The following is a 24,668-nucleotide window of genomic DNA, read 5'->3' on the forward strand; positions in this document are numbered from 1 at the left end:
CAAGGGAGCCAATATCTCTGGAGGGCTCTGTACTTGTGAGAACAGCTGCAAGATAAGAAAATGTGAATCTGTCTAGAAAAATTAAGTCTGACATGCCTGCGATAGATTGGTGACCTCTCTGTCCAGAGTGTATTCCTGATTCGCGCCCCCCAGTGCATGCTGGGATAGGCTCCGGCACTCTCTGCGACCCTGACCAGGATAAGCGGGGAGAGATAATGGATGGATCTCAGAACCCACAATGTTTACTTTCCCACACTAAGATCTGTGAAAGGCCCCGGTGCCGTTGCGCCGCTTCTGTTTCTAAAGTTCACGGACTTTGTGAATAACGGCTGCCAGGCTACACCTAGTTCAGTCAATTAATTTCCCTTTTTTTGATGAACCCTTGCTTGGTCTTCAACCCCCCAGGAGAGCAATTAGCCCAAGCAAACTGCAGGCAGGTGAATTCTTCACTAAAAGGAACAGAAGGCGCACAGAGCTCCCTACTTGTTTTCTAAACATCCATTCCCATTAGGAAACCGATCCAGTTTTATGAGAATTAATTAGGGACCCAAACGATAATTTGAATCTAAGCTCTTGCTTTCAAAATTCATGTTTTTTTTTAAATGTTTGCTCCACAAAGATTTGCAGAAACATTCTCTTTATTTATATGCATGCTTTCTACCTTACAACACTGTAACTAGGGTCTGGAACCGAACTGCATTTCTCATTAAATTTGACTTTTGAACAAAGGCATGTATTTGTTTTTTACTTCCCGCAAATTGGCGAGTTCAGTAATAAGAAAAAGAAAAAAGAAAAGAAAAGCTTGACGAACTGTGATCCAAATGGAAAACAGACTTGCATTTATTTGTACCTAAACAGAAAAGCAAACCGTTAGGAAAGTCCAGACAAAATGCGAAGGGGTCATCGGCATGAACCTCCTCCTACTTGCGCAGGAAAATAATCGCGGGGAAACGACGCGCTGTGTCAGGTTCCAGAGTCGCCGGCTCCGCACATCTTCACTGACGTCAAGGTGACGATGTCATACGCCGCCTTCCACCCACAGCTGTGGAGGAGAACAATGGCGGCTCTAACAGCCGGGCCATCCCTTCCGAATGATGGAAGCAGTGGGACGTCTCGGGCCTCAAAGCCTTGATAATTCCAAACGACTCCATTAAAGTCGACGTCTCGGCGACAGCTCGAGGCTTCGCTTCATCACCGGGCAAAGCCGGCACGGCGCGTTTGTCATCTTGACGTTGAGTTTCACACGAATCGTTTATCACATCGTTCCGGTAAAGAATTTGCACTGCGTACACGTTTGGATGAAAAAAACGTAAATTAATTCGCATTGCTGGCAAACAACTGCGGCTTACAGTCCTCTTCACGAGAAACTAAACCCAGACCCCCGCCCCCCCCCAACACCAACCCCCCCCGCCCACTCCCCCCCTCTGTGTTCCTCAAGTGACATTTGGGATCCTCCCCCCCCACTAGCTCCAGACTGCAAGTGTATCCGAAACGTTTTACTGTGCCAGAGTACAGGAGCGAACCAGCTTAGTTTATAGTGCTGTCAGAAGACCAACACAAAAGAGCACTGGCACGCAGACCGGCCCTCCAGGACCGGAGTTCTGCACCCCTGCAGTCTTAGCGTTTGTAATTTCAAGTCTCGCCTCCAGTTGGAAGTGCACCAGTTGGAAGAGTGTAGGCCAGTAATGCCAAGGGATTTGAGACACCGGGAAAAACACTGTGTCCCAACACAGTCCCCCCACCCCGTCCATGCTGAGGGTGCACACTTGCACCTAAATTCACCCCAAATTCACCCAGCCATTGCTTTTTTGGCTGGACCACAACAGCGGGGCCAGCCCTACAAATGCGAAAGTCTGTGACTGACTGACTGACTGACTGACTGACTGACTGATTGAGTGATGAAGTTACACCATTGGTCGGCCGAGTCATGCAGTTACACCATTGGTCGGCCGGATCACGTGTGTTAGGTCTTGTTTCTCACTCTGCAATCCACCAGTTGAGCTGTGCCGTCACTACACAGGAGAACGGATACAACCCCCACACACAGCTGATACAGACAGACCACAGGCCCTTGACCAACCAGAAGAGTCGCTATCATGTGACAAAATGGGCAATACCCAGGCAATTAAAAACATCCCCCCCTCCCCCCGGGCAACACTGTGCCAACAATGTGACTCCAAGCCCCAGTAGGCACTTATGCAGTCAGAATTAGGTCCTGACCACATTTCGTAGTCTCGATTGATGGTGCTCATGGAATGAACCTTTCCCTAACCTTTGCGCGAAACCCTTAGTCTTAATGTTAAGTCTCTAAGTATAAGTCTAACCTCTGTGTGAAACGCTTAGTCTTAACATAATGTTAAGTCTCTAAGCGCAAGTCTAACCTTAGTGTGAACCCTTAGTCTTAACCTCATATTAAGTCTCTAAGTGCAAGTCTAACCTTAGTGTAAACCCCTAGTCTTAACCTCATGTTAAGTCTCTAAGTGCAAGTCTAACCTTAGTGTAAACCCTCAGTCTTAACTTAAAGTTTAAAGGCCAAGTCTGACCTTCGTCTCCCTCAGCAGAAACTGAAGGTCGCGGCCACTCAGGATGCCATGGTTCTTGACGTAGGCGGGCAGGTGGACGGTGCTGGTCCCATGCACTGTGCCGTGTACCTCCGTGTAGCTGTGGATAATGTCCAGGTACTTCCTCTTGTCCTGTCATACACAAAAAAAAAGCAGGAGCGCAACATTAGAGCCCCTTCCAACCTTCCAACCCCCCCCCGGACCATCAGTGTCCTTCAGATCAATGGACTCCACAAACTGTTTGTGAAGAGGGGGAAAAAAAGACCTGTTGGGTTAATTTTCGAGTCAAAGTTATGGATAAATGTTGATTAATTAAATCCAGTCCAGGCAGGGGTTAGTCAGAGAAAGCAATGGAGGAGATGATGGGCTGTGGGTTTGAACCCAGTAAAGCATTGTGATAGCTAAGGGATTGTTCACAGTTAACTGTTGAGAGGCTTGTCTGAGGAAAATGGATGTTGCTGCTGTTTACAGTTCATCTTTAGCCATTTAGTGATGTGCTTATCCAGATCAATTTACAAAATGCACATATATGGTTGTGGGCAAGAAGCAGATCTGATACCATGATGTCATTGTGATAATGGATATTGCTAATCAGCACATGAACCTCCAATAAAAAAATGGCATATTAAGTGCAAGAGGGAGATTAAGGACGTGGTGCTTTAAGTTGCAAATAGGTTTGAGGATATAGTGCTAGGCATGGCACAGATGAGGAAAGTAAGCACATAATGAACAGTCATAGCGTTAGTTGAGCCTTGGAGGTCTGCCATTCACCTCAAGTGCATCCAAACAACAACAAAAAAACCTCTATGAAATATGTATTTGACTTGGAAGCGGTGCAAAAATCAAATCACAAAAAAAAAAAAAACATTGTGTTTTTTTGGCATTGCGTCCATCCATGACTCATCGTAGTTGGACAAAAAACAAACTGGCTGTCGATCAGTTTGTACTTCCTTGGTTTTTTTTTTTTTACTCCTTTTTGCTTCACGAGAAACAAACAAGCCTGCATCGGGATCCAAGGACAGAAAGAGCGCTGCATTCAGTACTCCACCCCTCCGGACTTGGAGGAGGGCCTGAGAAACATAGCGCATTGGATTTAAAAAGTCACACGAAGAGACACAGAAAGCTATCAGCGGGGCCTAATACGGTATTATTAATGTATGAACAGAAATGGCACAGGCTCAGGAAAGGAGTGAGCTTAGACAAGTCTGCCCAGGAGAGAGCGGGGTTAATTATTAATGACACAGGAGTGAAGGAAGGTGCAGACTGAAACGCCTGAAAAAGCAGACACCTGATTGGCCACTCTAGTGACTGGCAGCAGCTCTGCCAGTGCTGACCAATAGGACGTCTTCCAAAGTTCTATGACAGGCGCTCTGAACATTAAAGTGTAGCCTCTGTAGTGCATTATCAAATATTAGGAAATGAATTATTAGTAGATTTATTAATAATATTAATGAATCATTTTATTAATAAAATTATATTTTGACAAGCATCACAATGTTGTATTATCACAGCACCTCACAAAAAACATAATTAACAACATATGGCATGATAAAAAGCATGAAATGTCAAAAGACAGCCTGGTGAGTCACTTGTTATTAATCGGGTAAAAGCCAAAGACTATACAGTACATTAAAAAAGAAGAGTTTATATATAGACACACACACACACTCACGCACACACACATTTGGCAAATTTTCAATGTTTCATTTCAAATACAATGTGCTGGAGTACAGAGCTAAAAACAACATAAAAATGTGTCACTGCCCAAATACTTGCGCACTGCACCGCAAACATATTTGGAGCAAGATTTATTATTCTTTTTTTTTTTTTTACCACATCATAAAATATTGCTTTAGTTCTGGTATAACTGTTTGAATGTGATTTCCACCTGCCTTCCTCTGGGCTTCAGAGGGACAAGAGAGAGAGAAAAGGGGTTAATTAGAATAGTCTGCTGTGTCACAGGTCTGCTGGACTACCTGCAGGGACTGAGGGGGATTACCATGCTTATATCAGCAAGATTTCCCCTGAGAAAACAAACCCAAAATAATTCAACAATAATTACAGATAATGGGCAGTGGCACTAAGGACAGAGATATTTATGAATGCATTTCATGCCAATAAAGCATTTTGAATTTGAACTTGAGCTATTCATTTTATTTAGTTGGCGATATTCATAAAACAAACTAACCTGAATAGATTTGAAACTGAATCAGAATGCAGATACTTTGGTCAGCTGTACGCAAAAGTAATTTGACGTAATTATGCTGCTTCTGTCAAGTTTTTATATTGCTGTCGCTTACATAAATCACATGAATGCTCTTTGCTTTTTATATGAGCAGGCCATGAAAGGTCGACTTTAAAAACACATCAAGCCAGGATGCAGATAGTAATAAGCATTCCCTGTCGAGTCTCCCGCATTCGACAACGTCTTAAATGTTCACTTTTCCATGTAAAATGCAGCACACGCAACGTATAATCATAGCACATTACAGTGTATACGAGAGACATGACAGTGGCATCGGTAAAATAAGTAAAATATGATCTCACTGCCGCTCACAGGCCCCCTGCTGGTGAACCCAGTAAACGACCCCTTTTAAATAACGATTAGGTGACTCATTCTGCTTCAGCAAAGGCTCGTTTTCAATGCCAGGCCATGAGAAGGATGACACATAAGCCATGTGTCCGCATTAGACAGGAGTAAAAACAGATGCTCCCCCGACACCGAGGTGTATAAATCCCCCCACAGATGGCTCTGCGCTGGAGCAGCAGGTGTGCTCAGGTTTTATCAGGTGTGCTCAGGTGTTCTCAGGAGTTCTCTGGTGTTCACAGGTGTTCTCAGGTGTGCAGTTGCACAGCAGGTTTAAATGTTTCTCAGTTTGCCGATGTTGCTCAAAAGCAAAGCCAGCAGACTGGAAAACATGCACTTTGGAACTTTAAATTTTCACAAGGGAATTAAAATATTCACATGTGAAAAGAAAATAGGTTATTTGGATCTTCACATTTTCCTAAGTCACCGACTTTTTAAAGTGTGAACTACAATTTTCACATGTGGGGAAAAAAAACATGACTTAGGTAAAAAAAAACAAAATATGTCATATGTCAGAAAGCCTGTTATACATACAGACTTACTTACTGAGCAGTACTGGGAGGTCTTCTCATACAGTTAAACATGTCATGTGGTTGGTGTGATGAAAAGCCACAGCACTCTGTAATTGTGAATCTTTTTCGCAGGAACTGAAGGCGGTGGAAAAGGAAGTGAGTATTTTGAAGTGTGCGTCGGGAGTGGCGGTCAGCAGGGTTGTGCGTAGCTGCATTATCAAATGCCCCTCAGCCAATGAGCTGCATTCTCTGGGACTGCATCATCAAATGCCCCTCAGCCAATGAGCTGCATTCTCCAAAGCTACATTATCAAATGCCCCTCAGCCAATGAGCTGCATTCTCTGGGACTGCATCATCAAATGCCCTCAGCCAATGAGCTGCATTCTCCAAAGCTGCATTATCAAATGCCCCTCAGCCAATGAGCTGCATTATCTGGGACTGCATCATCAGATGCCCTTAGCCAATGAGCTGCATTCTCCAAAGCTGCATTATCAAATGCCCCTCAGCCAATGAGCTGCATTCTCTGGGACGGCATCATCAGATGCCCTTAGCCAATGAGCTGCAACTGGAGAATTACAGTAAGAGCCACAGGTGCCCTCAGCCCTCAAAGTGCATCACATCAACGCAGCCCCCTGGAGGTCTGCATTCATATGAACTACCCCCCCACCTGCCCCCCACCCCAGAAACACCCTGACAATGACGGGCCCTGACCACAGCTTCAGTCCGGCAGTTTCTTATACAAACACACTCTAGTGGTCAGACAGTTATATCCACCCAGCAAACAACGGCCCTGTCCTCCATTTCCTTATGACCAATAGGAATGGTCCTGGGTTTTAAAAAATTTTATTTAAAAAGTCACTTTCCTGTATTAAGCATGGCCCGTGCCTAAGATGAGATGGGTTTTCTGGGTGCCAAAAAAAAAAAACCAGTATGCCATCTGTGGTCCCAGACTGACTGAGCACTCCGAAAGCTCGCCGAGCCCTTTCATCCAACAAATTCCAGACTTCTGAAGCAGGTTCACCCGACCGGCATCTTTTCGGTAACAGGCCTCTTGAGTTCAGTCCAGTCTAGAGGTTTGCGTCTGCTTGTTAAAGTTTGGGATGTTCCATTTGCACCGGTGACTCCGCACCACTGACGGCTGCCAAAGACAGAGGAGCGAGCTCAGAGAAGATGTATTCCTTGAGAGCCTTCCGCTGTTAACTAACCCCCTATCCACACAGTGTTGGGGATGCTGTCAGACAAGATAAATGGGGTCAGTGGCTGGGTCAGTTACTCTGTGTTTGTCTGGAATGCACAATGAGCACCGGCTGACTGTCTATAGAACAAGAACAACAAACACAGACGCGGCTTGGCATCGATGAGCCGTTTACAATGAAGCTTTGCTTTAGGGCACGTCTCGGACGCAGTCGGTTGATGGGTAATGGTGTGGAGCCGTTTATTCAGTTTTTTTTAAAATGGCAAATGCACGGCAACCTTTTTTTTTTGCACCTAATCTGTCAGTGAGCTGTATGAACTTATAAAAAGGTCTGGCTGTACTCTGACCGGATGAAACCTGTGGATTACTCAGAACACACGGTTTCGATACCTATTTTGGCCTTACCAAAGCCTTGGCCTTAAATAACTAGGTCAAACGGCTACAACGCTGGTCCTGGAGAGCTACAGAGAGACTTAAAACAGCAGTAAACAATTCACCTGCTTAATCAACTGCTTTAATAGGTCAATTAAGTGCTGAGTAACAAGGAAACCAAGCAGCTGGTTGCAACCCAACAAACCGACACTTTGAGAGAACACAACCACCGCCTCCCCCCCGTTCTTAAAAACCTGTTTAATTCAGACTGCTGTGAGTATCTGAGAGAGAGATCATGGCAATAAAATCTCAACACTTTGAGTTTCAACCTTTACAGTGATCTATCTTGATCTATCAACCTATCTTGATCTTGGCAGCACAGGGAGCGCAAAAAACAACCTTGCATGCCTTGTATTGCAACCTTTCTTTAGGCGTTAGCTTTCTGTGTTTCAGCCATATTTGTTTACATGGATCGTAGGGCATGAAGCTCAATGAATATGGGAAAGAGTGAGAGTGGAGCAAAAGGGAAAATCACACCGGCGTCTCTGAACACAAGCGTGAGTGCTGAGAGAGAATATTACCACTTCAAACATCCGAACCTTATGATCAAAGGCCAGGGGTACTGACACCAAGGGTTTCCACAGTCAAACACGCATACACACACACACACACACATGCATACACACACACACATACACACGCATACACAAGCACACACACACACACACACACACACGCATACACACACACACATACACAAACACACACACACACACACACACACAAGCACACACACACACACACAAGCACACAAGCACACACACACACACACAATCACTCACACGCATTCACACACATTCACAAACACACACACAAGCACACATACACACACGCGCACACATACACACACACACACACACACACACACACACAAAATCACTGACACGCATTCACACACACACACACACGCGCACACATACACACACACACACACACAAGCTAGCAGAAGTGGATCTAGAAGGCACGGCCTCCTTTCATCTCGGGGTCAGTATGCAAGCCCGTCACCATGGAAACCCCTACTTGAGAAACGGCCTCCTGGCTGGCGCATTTATTACTCCCCCCCATCCACCACCCTCTCCCCCCCCCCCAGCCCGCAGCCCCGCTCCACACCATCAATATGTATGGGGCCGCTCTCTCTCTCCCTCTCATTGTACTCGGGCATCAGCTTGTGGAGCACGCTCAGTAGTGACCCTGCGGTGGGGTTTTTTTTTTGTCCTGTCATCCACCCCGTGCTCGTTGGGACAGAAAACGGTGAGGAGGGACATCCTGACGGTGAAGCCCGAATCCTCCACAGAACCTCAGAGTCTTGGCCTCCATTCTCATTCTAGGGTCAAACTATTTAATGCAAAACGAAAGGGGACACACACCCGATGACTTGATCAGGTGCGGGCTGACGACGGTCAGATTACAAAAACAAAATATCGTTTATTTGCTAAATACCGACCAACGTTTCGGCCGAACTGTTGGTCGATATTTGGTGAATAAATTATATTTTGGAGCATCGGTACTGTGCGGCTGCCATTTTAGAGTCAAACTATTATACAAACCTCGATGCCCCGCCCTTCAGATACGCTAGGGCTGCTAACGCCCAGCCCCGCGAAGCTCAGGTGTTATCGCCAACTAAGGATTGCTTTTGTTTTTTTATGAAGACTCATCATACTACACAGCCTGTTTACCAAGGTCAACCGTTTCTTGTTTACTCTTTTTTTTCCCCCATTGCATTCCTGGTGAAAGCATGCGGAGATATCCTGCGTTAGGTGGAGACCTACTGCAAGAATACAAACACCTGCACACAACAGCATAAACTTGGGCTCAGATGCGATGCATGGGAATTCCTCTTCCCCTGAGATTTATTATTTAATGACGCCCTAACACAGAATCACCTTGGAAATGAGGATGATAATGGCGGATTGCCAAAGGCGGAATTTTATTTCTTTTATGGAGAGGAGGGGTAGGAGGCAGTGGGCACGGGGGGTGGGGCGACATTAACCCAAAAATACCAAAAAAAAAAGACAGGACCATGAGCCTTTCTCGTGAGGGAATTGGAACGGAAGTTTAACCCATTTAAGCCCGCGGGCAACTAAAGTTGCCGAAATCTCTACTGACTCCTTTTCCATCTGTGAATATTTTTTGGATGACTATAGAGGCTTATGTAAGAAATCTCTGGGGAAAGATCTCTGGGCATTAATGAATTAAGGTTGCGCAGGAATAAGCGGTTTGTGTTGCCGAAAGACGGATGGCACTTCCTGCAGGACGTTCAGATTTGCAATTATGGTTAATGTCTGTAATAAAGCAAACTAATCTCCACACTCTGATAAGGGTCAGTAGGTAAAGCCATTATCACACGCTCTAATGAATCCATGCATCAGGCTCCAGACTGTGGAGTGAGAGGCACAATGTGTGGGTTCGGGTTTTTAGGAGGGGGGTGGGTTATCTTTTTGGGGGAACATTAGTCACACACCTTCCTCCATTCAACATTTATGAGTGAAGAGCTAACTGGACATGCACTAAAACTTCAGGTAATGAGACACCAGCACAGACAGTCAACGCTCTAGTCTCTAGCCTCTCTGGGATGTTTATGAAGTGAAGGATGCTGGGATTCAGTGACATTATTATGCAAAAACACACCAGGCATCAAAGCCCACGCAGACTCAGTGGGGGGTGGGGGGGGGGAGTCTGAGGTGGAGGCCTAGACCAAACAGTGTCTCATTAAAAACCAACATCAATGCCATCTTTAATTAAAATCAGGGTGTAATGGAAGCAGCAGGGAGTCTGATTTGAGGCTAATGTTTTTGGTGAGTAAGCTGTAGGAGTTTTGGTCTTTAAGGCTTGCACAGCGATGGCTGTACTTATTTTTGGCTCTACCGCTCAGACACAAAATGGGACCTCAGTCCATGACTCTGATGTACACCTGATGGGATTTACCCAATGAAGAAAGAGAATTAGGATAGTTACTGAGAAAAGGGAACAACCTTTAATGGCGCTTATGTGGTAACTGTACGTGACTTGTGCTGTTTTGTTTGAGAGAGACGCATCTCAAAGCCTGAAGGGCCTGATGTGCTCAGTTAAACCCGTAGTTACACGACACCACTCTAGAAGCTCACTACAGCACCCATAATCCTATGCAGATAAACACACACATCTGCAGTTATACCAACTGGGCTTACAAGTTCTGAATTCCGAGTTCCCAGTTGGCAGTTGCTCTTTCATGCAAGACCACCTACAGCACGGCAAAAAAGACCTGGCGCAGTTTGTCTCGATGCGCACGCTGAAATTATACACCCTACGTGACACAAAATGGCTGAAATTACCTAACGTGTAATCTAGCACTGCTTTAATTCAGCCCCGGAGATATGAAAAGAGGCCATTTGCCCGTTCTCTTTGGAGTCCTGGCCCGAGCCGGAGCCCCCTCCTCCAGCCCCACATTAAGCCGCGATTCGGGTCACGGCGCTGTTGTCACAAATTTAGGATTATCCGGCAATTTGCGACTTGAATCTGCTCTTAATCGCATTCTTTCGTATCGGACCACACAAGACCGCAGTGGCTTAACGCGCATGGCCCAGCTAACCCGCGTCACATGTCTAGGGGCTAACGATAGGGCTGAATTAGCCTCGCTGACATTTTCTACGGAATTTCAAACCAGTGGAGGAATACAAACAAAAACGGCTTGACTGGAATACTAAGTCTGGGGTCTGAGTCAGAAACGTTAAGTCTGAAACCCGTTTGCCTTTATTCCACAGGCGGTGGCTTAGCAAACCACTTTGGTGCACTAATAAGGGCATCAAAACCCAACACATCTAATCAAGGTGGGGGAAAAACGTGTTAATGTGGCAATCTGAAAGGCCACGGCTTTGAAAATGTTTAAATCCCTGGATTTGGTGGAGCCAGGACCAGGGATGGGTTTCTGCACACGGCCCCCAGGGACCAGAGAGAGATGCGTCACTGTGGTTTAACCATCGACAGGAAGGCGAAGCGAGACTCGTGGGGGGGGGGGGGGGGATCTCCTCAGGATGAGTCACCCTGCCACCGCAACGAAACACGACTCCGGCTCGTCTTCGCGCAAGGGGAAATCCGCCTCCGCTCGTCTTCGTCGGCAGTCGGCTCCATCGCGCGGTCGGCCAATGACGCGCTCGCCGAGGGACCGCTGGCGGAATCCGCGTTCTGCGGAACGCGATTCGCCAGGTCTGCGTTTCCTGTGACTGGCTAGGGGAATGCCTGATCCACGGGGCCACTGCTCTCTTCATTCAGACAATTAGCACAGAATCGTGGGGGGAGATCCCACAAAAAAAAAACCCTGCAACAAATCAGTATCTTACCTGGATAAGTCAAATCGACCATGGGCACTCTTAAACATGCTCAAGTTGGCCCAGTGCTAACGTTTGTAAATAAAGGGGCAGCATTAGGTTTACTCGCTGGTAACCTAAAGTGCCAGCAAGAACATTCCATCACTGGACAGCAGGAATGTCCCAACAAAAATCATCCAAGTTAGGGTGCGGATATCCTAATGTACTAATCTCAGATGAAGCTGTCTGACAGTGACACGTTTACTCACACCAGGTGCAGCCAACTACTGTATGTGGCAATTCTGGTACTCTGACACAGAGCCAACTTTACCAGCATATGGTATTTTGCAAAATATCGATTTGAAGAAACTGATTGAGAACTGACTGACAGAGAGCCAACATTAGCTGCTAACCGATTCAGCAAAGCACTGCTGGGGATACGTACAGTAGCATCACTGTATTACATTAGCCGCTAAAAGATTAGCAAGTTAGGTTGTGAGAGCAAATCCACCAAAGATTTGGCAGAGTAGGCTTCAGATGGGCACCTTCGTTCACGAAATCCACCAATATCCAATGTCGGACATGTTTACAGGAAAGCATATTCTAAGCTGCCCAGATGGACAAAACAAAGCAAGGAGGTTGCAGTCTTAGGTGGATCACAAACAAAGGGTACAATTACACTTGTGTAAGCTGCTTTGGGTAATGGATTCTGCTCAGTGAATTTAATGTTACGTATTGTAGTATACCAGGTGGTAGGCTCTTTGGTTGACTCCAGGTGCAGGGTGACGACAGCGGGGAGTCAGATGAGTGTAATTTGAGGGGAAAACTGTTGAGTAACAGACAGGTAAACTGAGATAAAAAGCCACTGAGGAACGGGAGCATGGAAAATCTAGCTCTGTCCCAGGATAGGGCAACACACACACATACACACACACACACACAAACACACACGCACACACACACACACACACACACACACACACACACACAAACACAAACACACAAACACGCACACACATACACACACACACTCACTCACACACAAACACACACACACAAGTGCTTTGCGTGCTAAACATGTATTATGGAGATCATCCTTTTGTGAGCCCAACAGAAATCAGAATTTCAAAAATCTTAAACTCTTTTTTGTTGTTGTTTGTTTCCACTTCCTGCTCTGCGGATGAACCTTAAGCAGGCTTGCGGTACCTTCCAGAAGTTGTCCACCTTCCCGTAGACCAGAGACTGGTTCTGTCGCTTGATGTCGTCGATGTGTCGGATGTCGCTGGCGTTCAGGTGCTGCTCGACCACGAACCCCAAGAAGCTGTTGTCCGGAGTGTGAGCTACGGGGGAAAGGGAGACGGAAAACGCGTAAGGGACCGACGGCAAGATGAAATAAACAGACAGCAAACCGTTAGACCTGACAAACGGCGAGGCGTTAAGATGATATCGACCGCCAGCCCGTGAGCTACAGCCTGTTTAGCCCAGTCTAAGACTCCGAGGCACGGCTGACCTTGTTGACAGAGTATTAAAAAGTATTAAGAGCATCACCTGCGGGAACGTCACTGTTGCTTTATGGGTGAAGGGGGGGAAAAAATGTGAAAGGGATAAACGTACGCTCCCTCAACATGCAGGCGTAATACGTAATTCCTCTATGCACATTGAAGGGCAGGGAATTGTGAATTGTAGTTCTTCAATCAAGCCACCGTATTAAAGACTACTAAACGACTAACTATTGCCGAAATCTGTAGCATTTAAATAAAATATTGCATTGTGGGTTGTTTCCAAGCACCTTTGGAATGCTTTGTAACCAATGATAAAAGCTGCTATGATTTTCTGCAAGGGGGGGGGATTCAACAGGCTCAAGCAAAAGGCATAATTTCATCTCTCAGCTTTGGCATATTTTCGAAGTAAAATCCATCTTCCATTCATTCTGGTACACTCTTTTTGTTTCCATTGGAATTTGCATCATTCTAGGTAAATCTTTCTTCTGTTTGGAAAGCACCACCACTGCAGGTTAAACTGCAGCGCCCTAATAGTCTTCCTTCTTTATGCTGTCATGGTTACATAGGGAAATTATTCTGGGTTTCGAACGGTGTTGAGACACGTCAGTGATTCAGTCCCCCTGGCTCAAACACAGCACTGCCTGTAGAGATATTTTTGGGTAACCTTCCGTACGACACATTGTTTTCGTTTATTAAACAAGGCAAGCTGTTCCAGCAGGAAATGCAGATTTGCAGTGAACGCTCCGGCTCTTGCGAATCAAAGGCGAAGGCTGAAGATGTTTCCGCAAGGGAGACATGAACACCAGCTACACAGCCCACCTCGTCCCTGTTTTGCCTATAGCTTTCCCAAAAAAACTAAACGCAAAAACATGTTTTTCTTGATTCATTTATTTTTGTCGCAATATCATTGCACACATTTGTACTCGCATTCACACATGCATATTGCTTATTGTCCACGTAACGTAAAAGGGAGATGTCTAAAATGAGAATGGTCTTTAATTTGGAGTAGGGAAGCGAGGTGGCCGAACCCGGAGCCAAAGTGCTGCCACTCAGGCGGCCATTTTGCCAGATTTGGCGGCTCCGAGCCATCGAGCCGTGCTCGCCGTGCGAGCCGAGCGGAGCAGCTTGCCTGCCGTCCTGTTCTGCGCTCCTTAGTGCCAGACGCTAGGCTGTCACTCTAGCAACGCCAGGCGGAGAATTCAAACGGACCGAGCAGCGAGCACTGGCTCGGGCCACGGCACGCCCCCCCGCTCTGTCCGTTTCCAAACACAAATCGGGAGATGAGGACATCTGCGTCTGTTCCCAGGGACAAGGCGGAGATGATAAATTAGATTATGAAAAAAAAAATATATATAGCTGGGATCTTCAATATGATTAACCACACGCTAAAATAAATAAATAAATAAATAAAACGCGGCACAAAGCCCCTCAAATTAAGCATTGGTTTTGTGGTCCCAGATTCTCCATAGGTGATAAAACACCCATTAATCACTCTCCCTGCTACAGGTAACGGACCCATGAACCCCCGATCAACTGCCATAATTTCTGCATATTTATCTGAATGAGTGACACTTTTTGGGGCTGTTCTGGGAGCCGGAGCTACTGCCTCTCGCGCCGTTTTAAATCCGACGGCCCAACTGAAGTTCTGCGGTGCGTGGTTTCGGCTCTCCCTGTCAGCATCGGGGCACAACGGCACAGGAAACAGGAGGGGGGCGGAGGCCTCCGAATCTGGCAACAGGCCCAGAGCGTGCACGGGAAACTGTAGCATTTCAAAAAACACTTGCCTTCTCCCATCTCACAGCTCAGGGGATGAGTATGTGCAGCACGATGTTCAGGGTTTAAATTATCTCTGACAAGAGTTCATTTTACTCTGACAGAATACATATTCCATATTTCTGACCCTTGTAAACTCTATTAGTGGGGAATTGGCTAACACATTTCATTATGTGCAGCCATGTCTACATGGCAGGTACTATGCTAACATGCTCTCAACTACTATAAAAATAGAATGAAATGAATTCATGCATATTTTACTATTGTGTCTTAGGTTCAGTAATACCCAGCCCATATAATATTCAGAAGCACATCTCCATATAAACAGATTGATGCAATATCAGTAACTTTCATTCATACCCTCAAACCGGTCAAACCACATTCAAATGCAATATAGCTCTGTTAGGACTTCTGTTAGACAGGTAGGTTGTATAAACTGGATGACACTGACAGAGAGACAGAACTGAGACAGTCCACTACTGGTTAAGCTTAAGTCACTGACATAATGGGACTTGTAGTTATTTGTAGTTTGTAGTTCTTTTGAGTGCCTCCAGAGTGACATTGTGAGAAGTCCACAGCTAACCTGTAACGGTCTCTTCAGCATACTGCTCTTAACTTTTCAGAAAATGGGATTCTGTGAGACTCTATGACCAAAGGGACATTTAAAAAATTATGGATACTGACAGAATCAACAATGAAGATAATTTGAACATCTGGTTGCAGACACGTTGATTAAGGATCTGGCATTTTGTTATGAAAAATGAAGCTTGTGCTGACACGCATTCTGAATGGGTACAATAAGATTTACAGTGTTGTTCAGGGAAAAGGGATCCATATCACAGACACTGAAGCATGCCTGTCTTTACATTGTACGCACAGCAAAGCCCTTTGTGTGTGTGTGTGCGTGTGTGTGTGTGTGTGTGTGTGTGTGCATGGGTGAGGGAAGAGGGGACAGGCTGGCATTGCCTTGGAACACAATGAAGACGTTTGTTCTCAAACTTCGCTTGGGCCTTGCGTGATTCTTACAGCTGAGCACAACTGATCACGTGGGCAACAGAGTGCAGAGCTGCAGCACGATGTATGGCCTCTATAGTTTTCTTTGGTCTGTAAGAAGGCCAGCTTCCTGGCATAGGGATACTCAGATCCGGCCCTCAAGGCCAGTAGTACTACTGGCTTTCATCCTTCCCCTCTAATCAGGACTGATTTAAACATGGGACTCCAGGTGAGTTAAATCTCTGGCCAAACAGTGGCATTAATCAATCAATTACCTATGAGGTAGAAAAGAAAACCAGCTGTCCTAGTGCGACGGTTAGGGCTGGAGCAGGGGGTGGCCAACCCTGGACCTGGGGAGCCGCAGGGTCTGCTGGTTTTTGTTTTCACCTTAAATATAACAATCATTTAGACCAAAGAAACCATGTGAGGTGAGTTAACTGTGCAATAAACTGCTTTAATCGATCAATTAGGAGCCAAGTACAAACAAAGAGAACGAGAAGACCCTACGGCTCTCCAGGACCAGGGGTGGCCACCCCTGGCTAGAGCTTCTGCTTCAGCCGCAGCTGCTAGAGATTCTGCTTCAGCTCTTCACAGAGCTAGAACTGCTTTTGTCAAATTTCACACTTCAGCTGGTTTGTTTTAACCCTTTGAGGTATAAGATCACACAAAGATGTGATCAGAAGGTTCCTAACTTTACCGCTGGTCACTGAAGGCAATGGAGTTCTAGAACACTGACTTGGAATTAAAAAAAAAAAAAAAAAAGACATTCTGAAAAACCTACTCTTCCTAACCTAGGGTTAAACCCAAATCAGGAAAATCACCAGCGGTGGAGGAAAAGTACTCACTCTAAAGGGGAACTGCAACCTTTGGATTGCAGCGAGTAAATGTTTATTGATTTTTAGAGGGGGGCAAAGCTGTCAATTGCCTATAAAGCGCTAAAAAAAGCGAGGGAACACCTGCATGTGTTTCAACTTCCGACTCCGGGCTGTACGGGCTTGCAGCCTGGAGACATTTCATTAATGATGCAGCAACATTATCACCTTGCTGCAACATTCTATCAATATGATGACAATATGGATCATTCCCTTGCACCGCCTGTGGAAGTTTTATTGACACAATCAACCTGGATTCCATTTAATGCTTTTTTTTTTTAGCCTTGACAAAAAAATAAATAGCAATAATATATGCACTATATCTAGCTCATTTTGCAAAACATTTGTCACAATACACTGCACAGTTTACCCCCAGTCTAAAACCCCCACAAAAGCAATTCTGGCAAATCCTAGGAGGCAAATGGGAAGAAACCTAAAAAGGAAGAGTCCATCTTCCTCCCGCTAGCTCAAGGTGTGGATTCACAGGGACCGAAATTGTAAATCAATTTTTCAAAACAGTCGAAATCAGTACACGAGTGGTTGCAAGCAACAGGGGGTGAGATTATTTTTTTTTCCTAGTACAAAAACAACTTGGCAAGTTCTTTTTTGGTAATTGCTAAGCTCATAAAATGGGTTCTAAAAAAAAAAAAAAACATACTCTTGCATGAACTATGAATAAAAATCTATGCTTAGTTGGAGCATGGCCCCCGGTGGTGTCCCCTTAAAAAAAAAAAAAAAAAAGAAAAAAAAAAGCAGATCCACTTTGATGAAAATAACAAGCCTTTCAGCTGAAAAGCGAGTGGAGCCTTCTCTCAAGGTTCATTCCAGGTTGTTATGGCAACCTTCCCAAGGACATCCCAGCGGCCCCGGCTGCCGAAGCAAGGCACTGTGTGCATTCCCATGGGAGTTTCCGAGCTCCGAGGGGGGAATGGGGGGGACGGAGTGTAGCACAGTGGGTAAGGAACTGGGCTTGTAACCGAAAGGTCGCAGGTTCGATTCCCGGGTAAGGACACTGCCGTTGTACCCTTGAGCAAGGTACTTAACCTGCATTGCTTCAGCATATATCCAGCTGTATAAATGGATACAATGTAAAAATGCTTTGTAAAAAGTTGCGTAAGTCGCTCTGGATAAGAGCGTCTGCTAAATGCCTGTAATGTAATGTAATGATATGGAATGGAAATGTTGAGCTGAGCAAGGCATAAAAAACGTATGCAAATGTGTATGTAAGGTAGGGAACAAAAAACAAAAAAATCAACACTTGCAACCCGACTGGGTTGACAAACTCACCCTGGCCTCATTTCACGATGACTGTTGAGATGCGGTGACCTATCTCATGCGCTCGACAAGCTATTGGAGCTCCTGTTTTGGCCCGAAATCCTTCTAAAGAACATCTTCTAAATGAAATGTAAATTTCAGAAAGGAGGAGGTGAGGAAAGCAATATGGTTTCTCACTGCACAGCTCGGCCAGGGCTGTGTGTTTACAGAGTTTTTCGTCTGGCTGCAATTTGTCACAGTCGTGCTTATTTCTGCATGAATTATTAATTCGCTAAAAGTAAAAAAATTACCATCTGTGTAAAAAGAAAATAAAAGAAGGCATTCAGAACAGATGTTTTTTTCTGCGTCACTTGCTAAATCTTATTAAGTAAAGAGTGCTGCAAGTCTCAGCATAAACTGAGTTTTAATGGGAAACTGAAACTTAATAAAAGGACCTCATTAATAAGTAGTCTTTGCTCCCATCATGCATCAACATGCGTACATTTACTGGACGGAAAATAATCCCTCGATGCTGCTGTTTATGCACAGTAATGTTCTGCTGCAAAGCTAAGCCACACTTACGTTCTTTTGAATGTATTGAATACATTTTCCTTTCTCCACAAGGCCTTTGAGAAAACACAAAACTAATCCCATAATCTTCAAAGAGACGGATGCATCACGTGGCACTTCATATGCCAGTGGACACATTACATTACAGGCATTTAGCAGACGCTCTTATCCAGAGCGACTTACACAACTTTTACATAGCATTTACATTGCATCCATTTATACAGCTGGATATATACTGAAGCAAAGCAGGTTAAGTACCTTGCTCAAGGGTACAACGGCAGTGACCTGCGACCTTAAGGCTACAAGACCAGCTCCTTACCCATTATACTACACTGCCGCCCTATCAGACGCTAACGGAGAAGCAGAGGAGGTAACAAAGAAGCTAACAGAAAAGTCAACTTAAAGCGGAGGAGAGAAGTTAGAAAGAAGAAATGATTAAGGAGCTCGGACAGCAGCCCGAACAGATCTGCTGACACAGGTCTGTGGGAGAGGGAGAGTGGGAGAGACAGACATCAGGCAAACAGCTCTCTAATCCTCCTCCAGCGTAGGAGTGGCTCCTTCATCTGGCACCTGCTATGATACGAGCCGCCTTCCTTACTCGCGCAGACACACAGGGCCGCTCTGCTTCCTGGCGACGGCCGCGGCGAGAGGGCTACATTTCCTCACGTTCGAAACGACATTCCATCTGTCTGTTTTTTTTTGTACAGCGCAGCCGCTGAAAAAACCCATCTCTGGATTCAGTTTTATCTAAAAATGTATTATTATTTTTTTTTTTAGCGAACCCTCGCAGAGCTAAAGTAAGCGGCCGAAAAGGGATGGATGGAGCACGGCAAACATTTTCGTGTAGGGAAGGGAACCCGAGGGCCTGTGGTGAGCTCTGTGAGGCCTGGCCCTGATAGTCAGGGGAGGGGGGGGAGGGGGGTGAACTCAGATATACCTGAGGTGGTGTGTCGTACCCTGCTTATTGATTCTCCTGCACTGGGGCTGAGAACGGTTCGGCAGTTTACCGCTGGCTTGGCTGGGGGAGGGGGGAGGAGGGAGGGGGATGGGGGGGCACTGAGACCCATGACGAGATACCCTGAAGCGCCAGGAGACTGCTTTGATGTGGAGACACCTTCCTCTTCCCGTTATAAACACATGGATCCCAGACAAGCTTTCGCTCCGATCCGTAAAACAGCGAACCGTTCGAACAGCTTCTGATTTTGATTTCTCCTTTCATTTGGTTTGCAGGGAGCCTAATCCAGGACAGCCTGCAGTGCTAGGCCACTGTCACTGTGCTGACTGTTACTCATTCACTGACACGGTTACGACTGCAGCCGTAAACTGAGCGCACTGGCGGTCCTGCAGCATCACCACAGGGAGCACAGCAATGGCACTGCAAGCACAGCTGACCTAACAGGAAGAACCACGCTGACCAATAAGACATGTCCTTATACAACTTTACACTGACCAATAAGACATGTCCTTATACAACTTTACGCTGACCAATAAGACATGTCCTTATACAACTTTACGCTGACCAATAAGACATGTCCTTATACAACTTTACGCTGACCAATAAGACATGTCCTTATACAACTTTACGCTGACCAATAAGACATGTCCTTATACAACTTTACGCTGACCAATAAGACATGTCCTTACACAACTTTACGCTGACCAATAAGACATGTCCTTACACAACTTTACGCTGACCAATAAGACATGTCCTTATACAACTTTACGCTGACCAATAAGACATGTCCTCATACAACTTTACGCTGACCAATAAGACATGTCCTTACACAACTTTACGCTGACCAATAAGACATGTCCTTACACAACTTTACGCTGACCAATAAGACATGTCCTTACACAACTTTACGCTGACCAATAAGACATGTCCTTATACAACTGTCACGCCAGACGCAGCGATCCATTTCTTTCAAGGCTCGCTCACCGTGAGACCAGTGCTATGACACGACAGGCTTTCCTCTCACTGAAGGACGAGAGCTTGAAGGGTCAGGACAGCCATGAAAAAAAACCTTCAGTATTTTCAAGTAAAAATTCTATTTTGTCAGAAGCGCTAGAACACGAGGGCCCCGTGTCCCTGGTTTTAAAATGTTTTTTCTTTTTTCTCCCTGGATGGGTTCTCCGTTGCAATAACAGATTATTATTATTTTTAAAATTATTATCCTAAAACGAGTGCCTCTATTATGAACAGAGCTCCTTTCCCAAAAGTGCACCTTCAGAAGTGTGATTTTTGCTCTGTGTACCTCGTACAGCTCTGGATATCTGTCATTTCCATGCCCCTGCAGAAGCTCAGACAATCATACAAGGTTCTCCCACTCCACGCAGGGATGATCTCACCTCCTGCCAATACAGATTTATATGACAATTCTGTCCAATTCCAGCGCTGTGTGTGTGCCCGAAATTGGGGGAAGGGGAACAAAAGCTTGACTATGTCATTACGGGCATTTCCCTCCACCCGTGACCCCTTGGGGTCATCACGTACCTACTCGCGTAGCTTGCCCGGATGCTTTGAGAGCCTTTTCGGGCTGAAAACCAATAGCGCGAGGCGGTGAGGTGGCGGGGGTAAAAACACAATGGGGGATGAAGTCGATCTGCTTTTTCTCCTGCGCTTCTGGTAAATAAAGGAAAAAAAAAAAAACCCCCAAGAGCTCCTGTTGCGGCTCAGCGTCTCATCGCTAAAGCTAATCTCCGCTCCGGCGTGCTTTTTTTTTCCCCATCTACTGGAGCTGTGCGCTGAGCTGGCCCTGCAGGTCCAGGCTGGCCCTCCCTGAGTACGGCCATGTGAGAATATCCTGCTCTATCGGGAGGACAAAGGGCCCATTGAGCGGGACGCGGGATTTGGGCCTAGCGGTGCCTGAAGCCTTGATACTGAGACTGTGGGGCTAATATTTCCGAATACCGAGGGCATGGAAGAAAGAAACGGGATGGAGAGTCCCCACAGCCACGCTACGCCTCTCGGTCACACCGGTAATGCAGAAGCGTGGGGGGGTGAGGGGGTGGGGGGGGGTGGTCGAAGGGTGGGTATTGACTTACGGAACATGGTGTTGAACTGCTGGGGGTTGAGGTTCCACTTGCCCCAGGGGGTCTTGTGTCCCTTTGACTGGGCGTAGTGGGCATGGTTGAACTCTGGTTCGGTGCCAAAGGAATCCAACACCCGTAGCATACACCTGAGACGCACAGAAATAAGGAAGGAAAAAAAAAAGACGTATTTCATGAAAGGAGGGTAGAAGCGGGAAGCAGCAGTCACAGTCCAAAAGGTCATTATGAATAGCTCTTAGCATCTAAAAAAAAAAACAGAGCCACCTTCACATAACCCTGAGAGGTAACCAGAGACAGTTTACTTAGACCACATCATACTTTCACTTTTCAAAAAAAATTGTCAGTTGGAAAGAAAAAGAAACTGCCTGCTCTCCAGTGTCACTTTCAAAGGGTCTAGGAGCCCCAATAGAATATCCTCTTGCAGAGATATACATACAGGGACGATGAGAGCGACTTTCCTACACTTTTCTTAGGAGAAACAGAAGGCAGACTGAGTGAGTTATTTTGGGCAGGGGCTGAACGCTCTCTAGACGGCTTCCTGTGTTTCTCCAGCTTGACTCAGATGCTCAAAAATTGGGCTCAACAGAAAGGAAACTCCAAAGCAAAGGGATGGATCCATCTGCTGTGTCTGAGCTGGTTAAATACCAGCTGTTGGAGACGAACCCCAATTTGGTTTTGTGAGTGAGCATCAACTCCGTCGACTGATTGCTTCCAGCTGAGTGCAAAACCAGGCACGATTTGCAAGGCACGGTGAACAGAGATGTAAACTCAGGCATGAGCGCTCAATACTTCTGGTTTCTGGCCAGTAATATGACCTTCCATCCATGACTTTTCCTCTATAAACAGGGAGCATTTGTAAAACATATGGCTGAGCGTATAAACATATAGCTCTCGACTCTCACACAAGGCACATGACTAATTTCAGCCCACATTTTACAGTGGTGCTGCAGACCAACATTGTTGTTGGAGCGAAAAAACCCCGAAAAACTTCTAAAATCTCCACTTTTCAACAACTTTACGGCCTCGGCTAAACCAAAATGATTAGTTATTGATTTATGAGACATGACATTGACAGGAGATATAGCTACATGAGAAGACTGCAACCATCAACAGGTGAAAAACAAAACAACAGAAAAAACACACAAGGTTTTTGGCTGACGTGGACACTACACCACAAATGAAGACACAAGCTGTTCAGTTAGGACTTAAACTGAGCCACAGAAGCGCAGGACATAGCAGGCTCCCACAATATACCTATTATGAAATATCTACATATTAAAATATTAGGTCCCAGGGAGTCCTATCTCTGCCGGATGAGAAGCTTTAAGACACACATGATTGGACAAAGGGCCTGCATGACCAAATATTAAAGTAGCAGGAGCAGGAGCCCTACATGTATGCAGAGACAGATTGGGAGAAGAGCAACAGAAAAGAGAGGAAGAGATTTTGGGTAAAAAATGTCTTTTTTTTTTTTTTTTCAATTGCTATTTTGATTGACAGCCAGCTGTCAGTGTCAGCACACTCAGAAACTATGCATTATCATTCTGGGTTGTAAATTAAGAATTAAAGTCGAGGAAGGTTAGGGACCGGAACATCCATTATCACCATGACAGTGGAGCCTTGCGATTAAATTGGCCCAGATTTACTAGGATTTCACGGGAGGGCCCAACTGAATGGCATCGAGGCTTGTGCAAATGTTTGATCAGCAAAAGCAATAACTGGAGAGACATGGTGTAGCGCAATATTACTCTTATCGCTCTCCCACATCATAAGTGCTGATTGTTATGTGCATGAATACCACTAGGCCACAAAATGAGGCTCTGAAAGAGACAAGCAGGATGTTCTTATCCACGTGAATGCTTCACGATCGTCTGAACCCGGGCTGGACTCGGACAGATAAGGGAGCTGGATTACTGAATTACTAGTAGAACACTGACATTTAATTTCCTCTAAACAGAATGGAACACCACGCACTCAAAAACCTGTCGCTCCAAGCAAATTAAACTTGCTGACATATGGAAACCTTTGTCCAAAGCAATTTTCCGATTGTTTTCACACTGGAAAAGCACTGACATACAGCACAAGTTGTCCACACCCCCCGCCCCCCATGCCTGCTCATTTTGGAGATATATAGCAGCACAGTTACATCACAGCACACACACACAATTACTGTGAGCTTTTTCAGTGAGCAAGGATTCAAGGTGTAGATTTTGGCTATAAGTGTTGGGAGGTCATTCAAAGAAAACACAAACACGATAAATGACTGTTTATTGACTATCTCTCAATCACGTCGTGTTGAAAAGGCACGTTTCTCACACTATGGATGAGAGACCTACCCATATTGAAAGGACCCAAGGCAATATTCCTGTTCTTTTAATGCTAGGTTCACACTATATCTTTTGGTTAGTAAGATAACCCTAGTAACTAACTGATCATGTTGCTCAGTTCTGCCTGTCCATAAACATGCTTTTTTGGTCCAGAAGACAGAAGAAAGGATTAACCGATATCTATGGGGTGCTAGATAATAGCACTTAGACATCTGCAACATAATTAGTACCAGATATTCACAGCAGATAAAATGATGAACGGTGATGGGCTGAATGGCCTGCTCTTGTCATAAGACCTTCCCAAGTTTTAATGGTGACCTTACTGGTAGTGCACCCAGGAGGGTCCAAGGGTTTTCTTGAACTGGGTCAGGCCCACAATGTCGATGTAGATGAGCTCCACCACCTTGTCCCCCTGGGTGGGGCAGCTGGACTTGTTCCCCATCACTTTCCTCATGATCCTACAAAGAAGTGACAACACTGTGTTCATCAAACATCAGGAACAGAGCCCTGTATTCATCAATCAACATGAACATATAGCAGTGTGTTCATCAAACATCAGGAACAGAGCCCTATATTCATCAATCAACATGAACATATAGCAGAGTGTTCATCAAACAACAGGAACAGAGCCCTGTATTCATCAAGCAATAGAGACACATATCAGTGTGTTCATCAAACAACAGGAACCGAACCATGTATTCATCAAGCAATAGGGACATATATCAGTGTGTTCATCAAACAACAGGAACAGCGCAT

General features: G+C 45.5%; 1 protein-coding gene across 1 annotated transcript in view; it reads right to left on the reverse strand.

Moving 5' to 3' along the window:
* The window catches only part of mgat5 (alpha-1,6-mannosylglycoprotein 6-beta-N-acetylglucosaminyltransferase), a 108,277-nt gene that overhangs the window by 14,222 nt on the left and 69,387 nt on the right, over positions 1–24,668 (reverse strand). Inside the window, exons 10-13 of the mRNA XM_064310002.1 lie at positions 24,236–24,370; positions 21,580–21,713; positions 12,777–12,910; positions 2,544–2,693 (exon numbers count right to left, since the gene is read on the reverse strand). Of these exons, the coding sequence (XP_064166072.1) occupies positions 2,544–2,693; positions 12,777–12,910; positions 21,580–21,713; positions 24,236–24,370 (553 nt within the window). The remainder of the gene's footprint in view (positions 1–2,543; positions 2,694–12,776; positions 12,911–21,579; positions 21,714–24,235; positions 24,371–24,668) is intronic.

This window comes from Anguilla rostrata, chromosome 15 (assembly GCF_018555375.3).
Source record: "Anguilla rostrata isolate EN2019 chromosome 15, ASM1855537v3, whole genome shotgun sequence".
NCBI classification, from domain to species: Eukaryota; Metazoa; Chordata; class Actinopteri; order Anguilliformes; family Anguillidae; genus Anguilla; species Anguilla rostrata.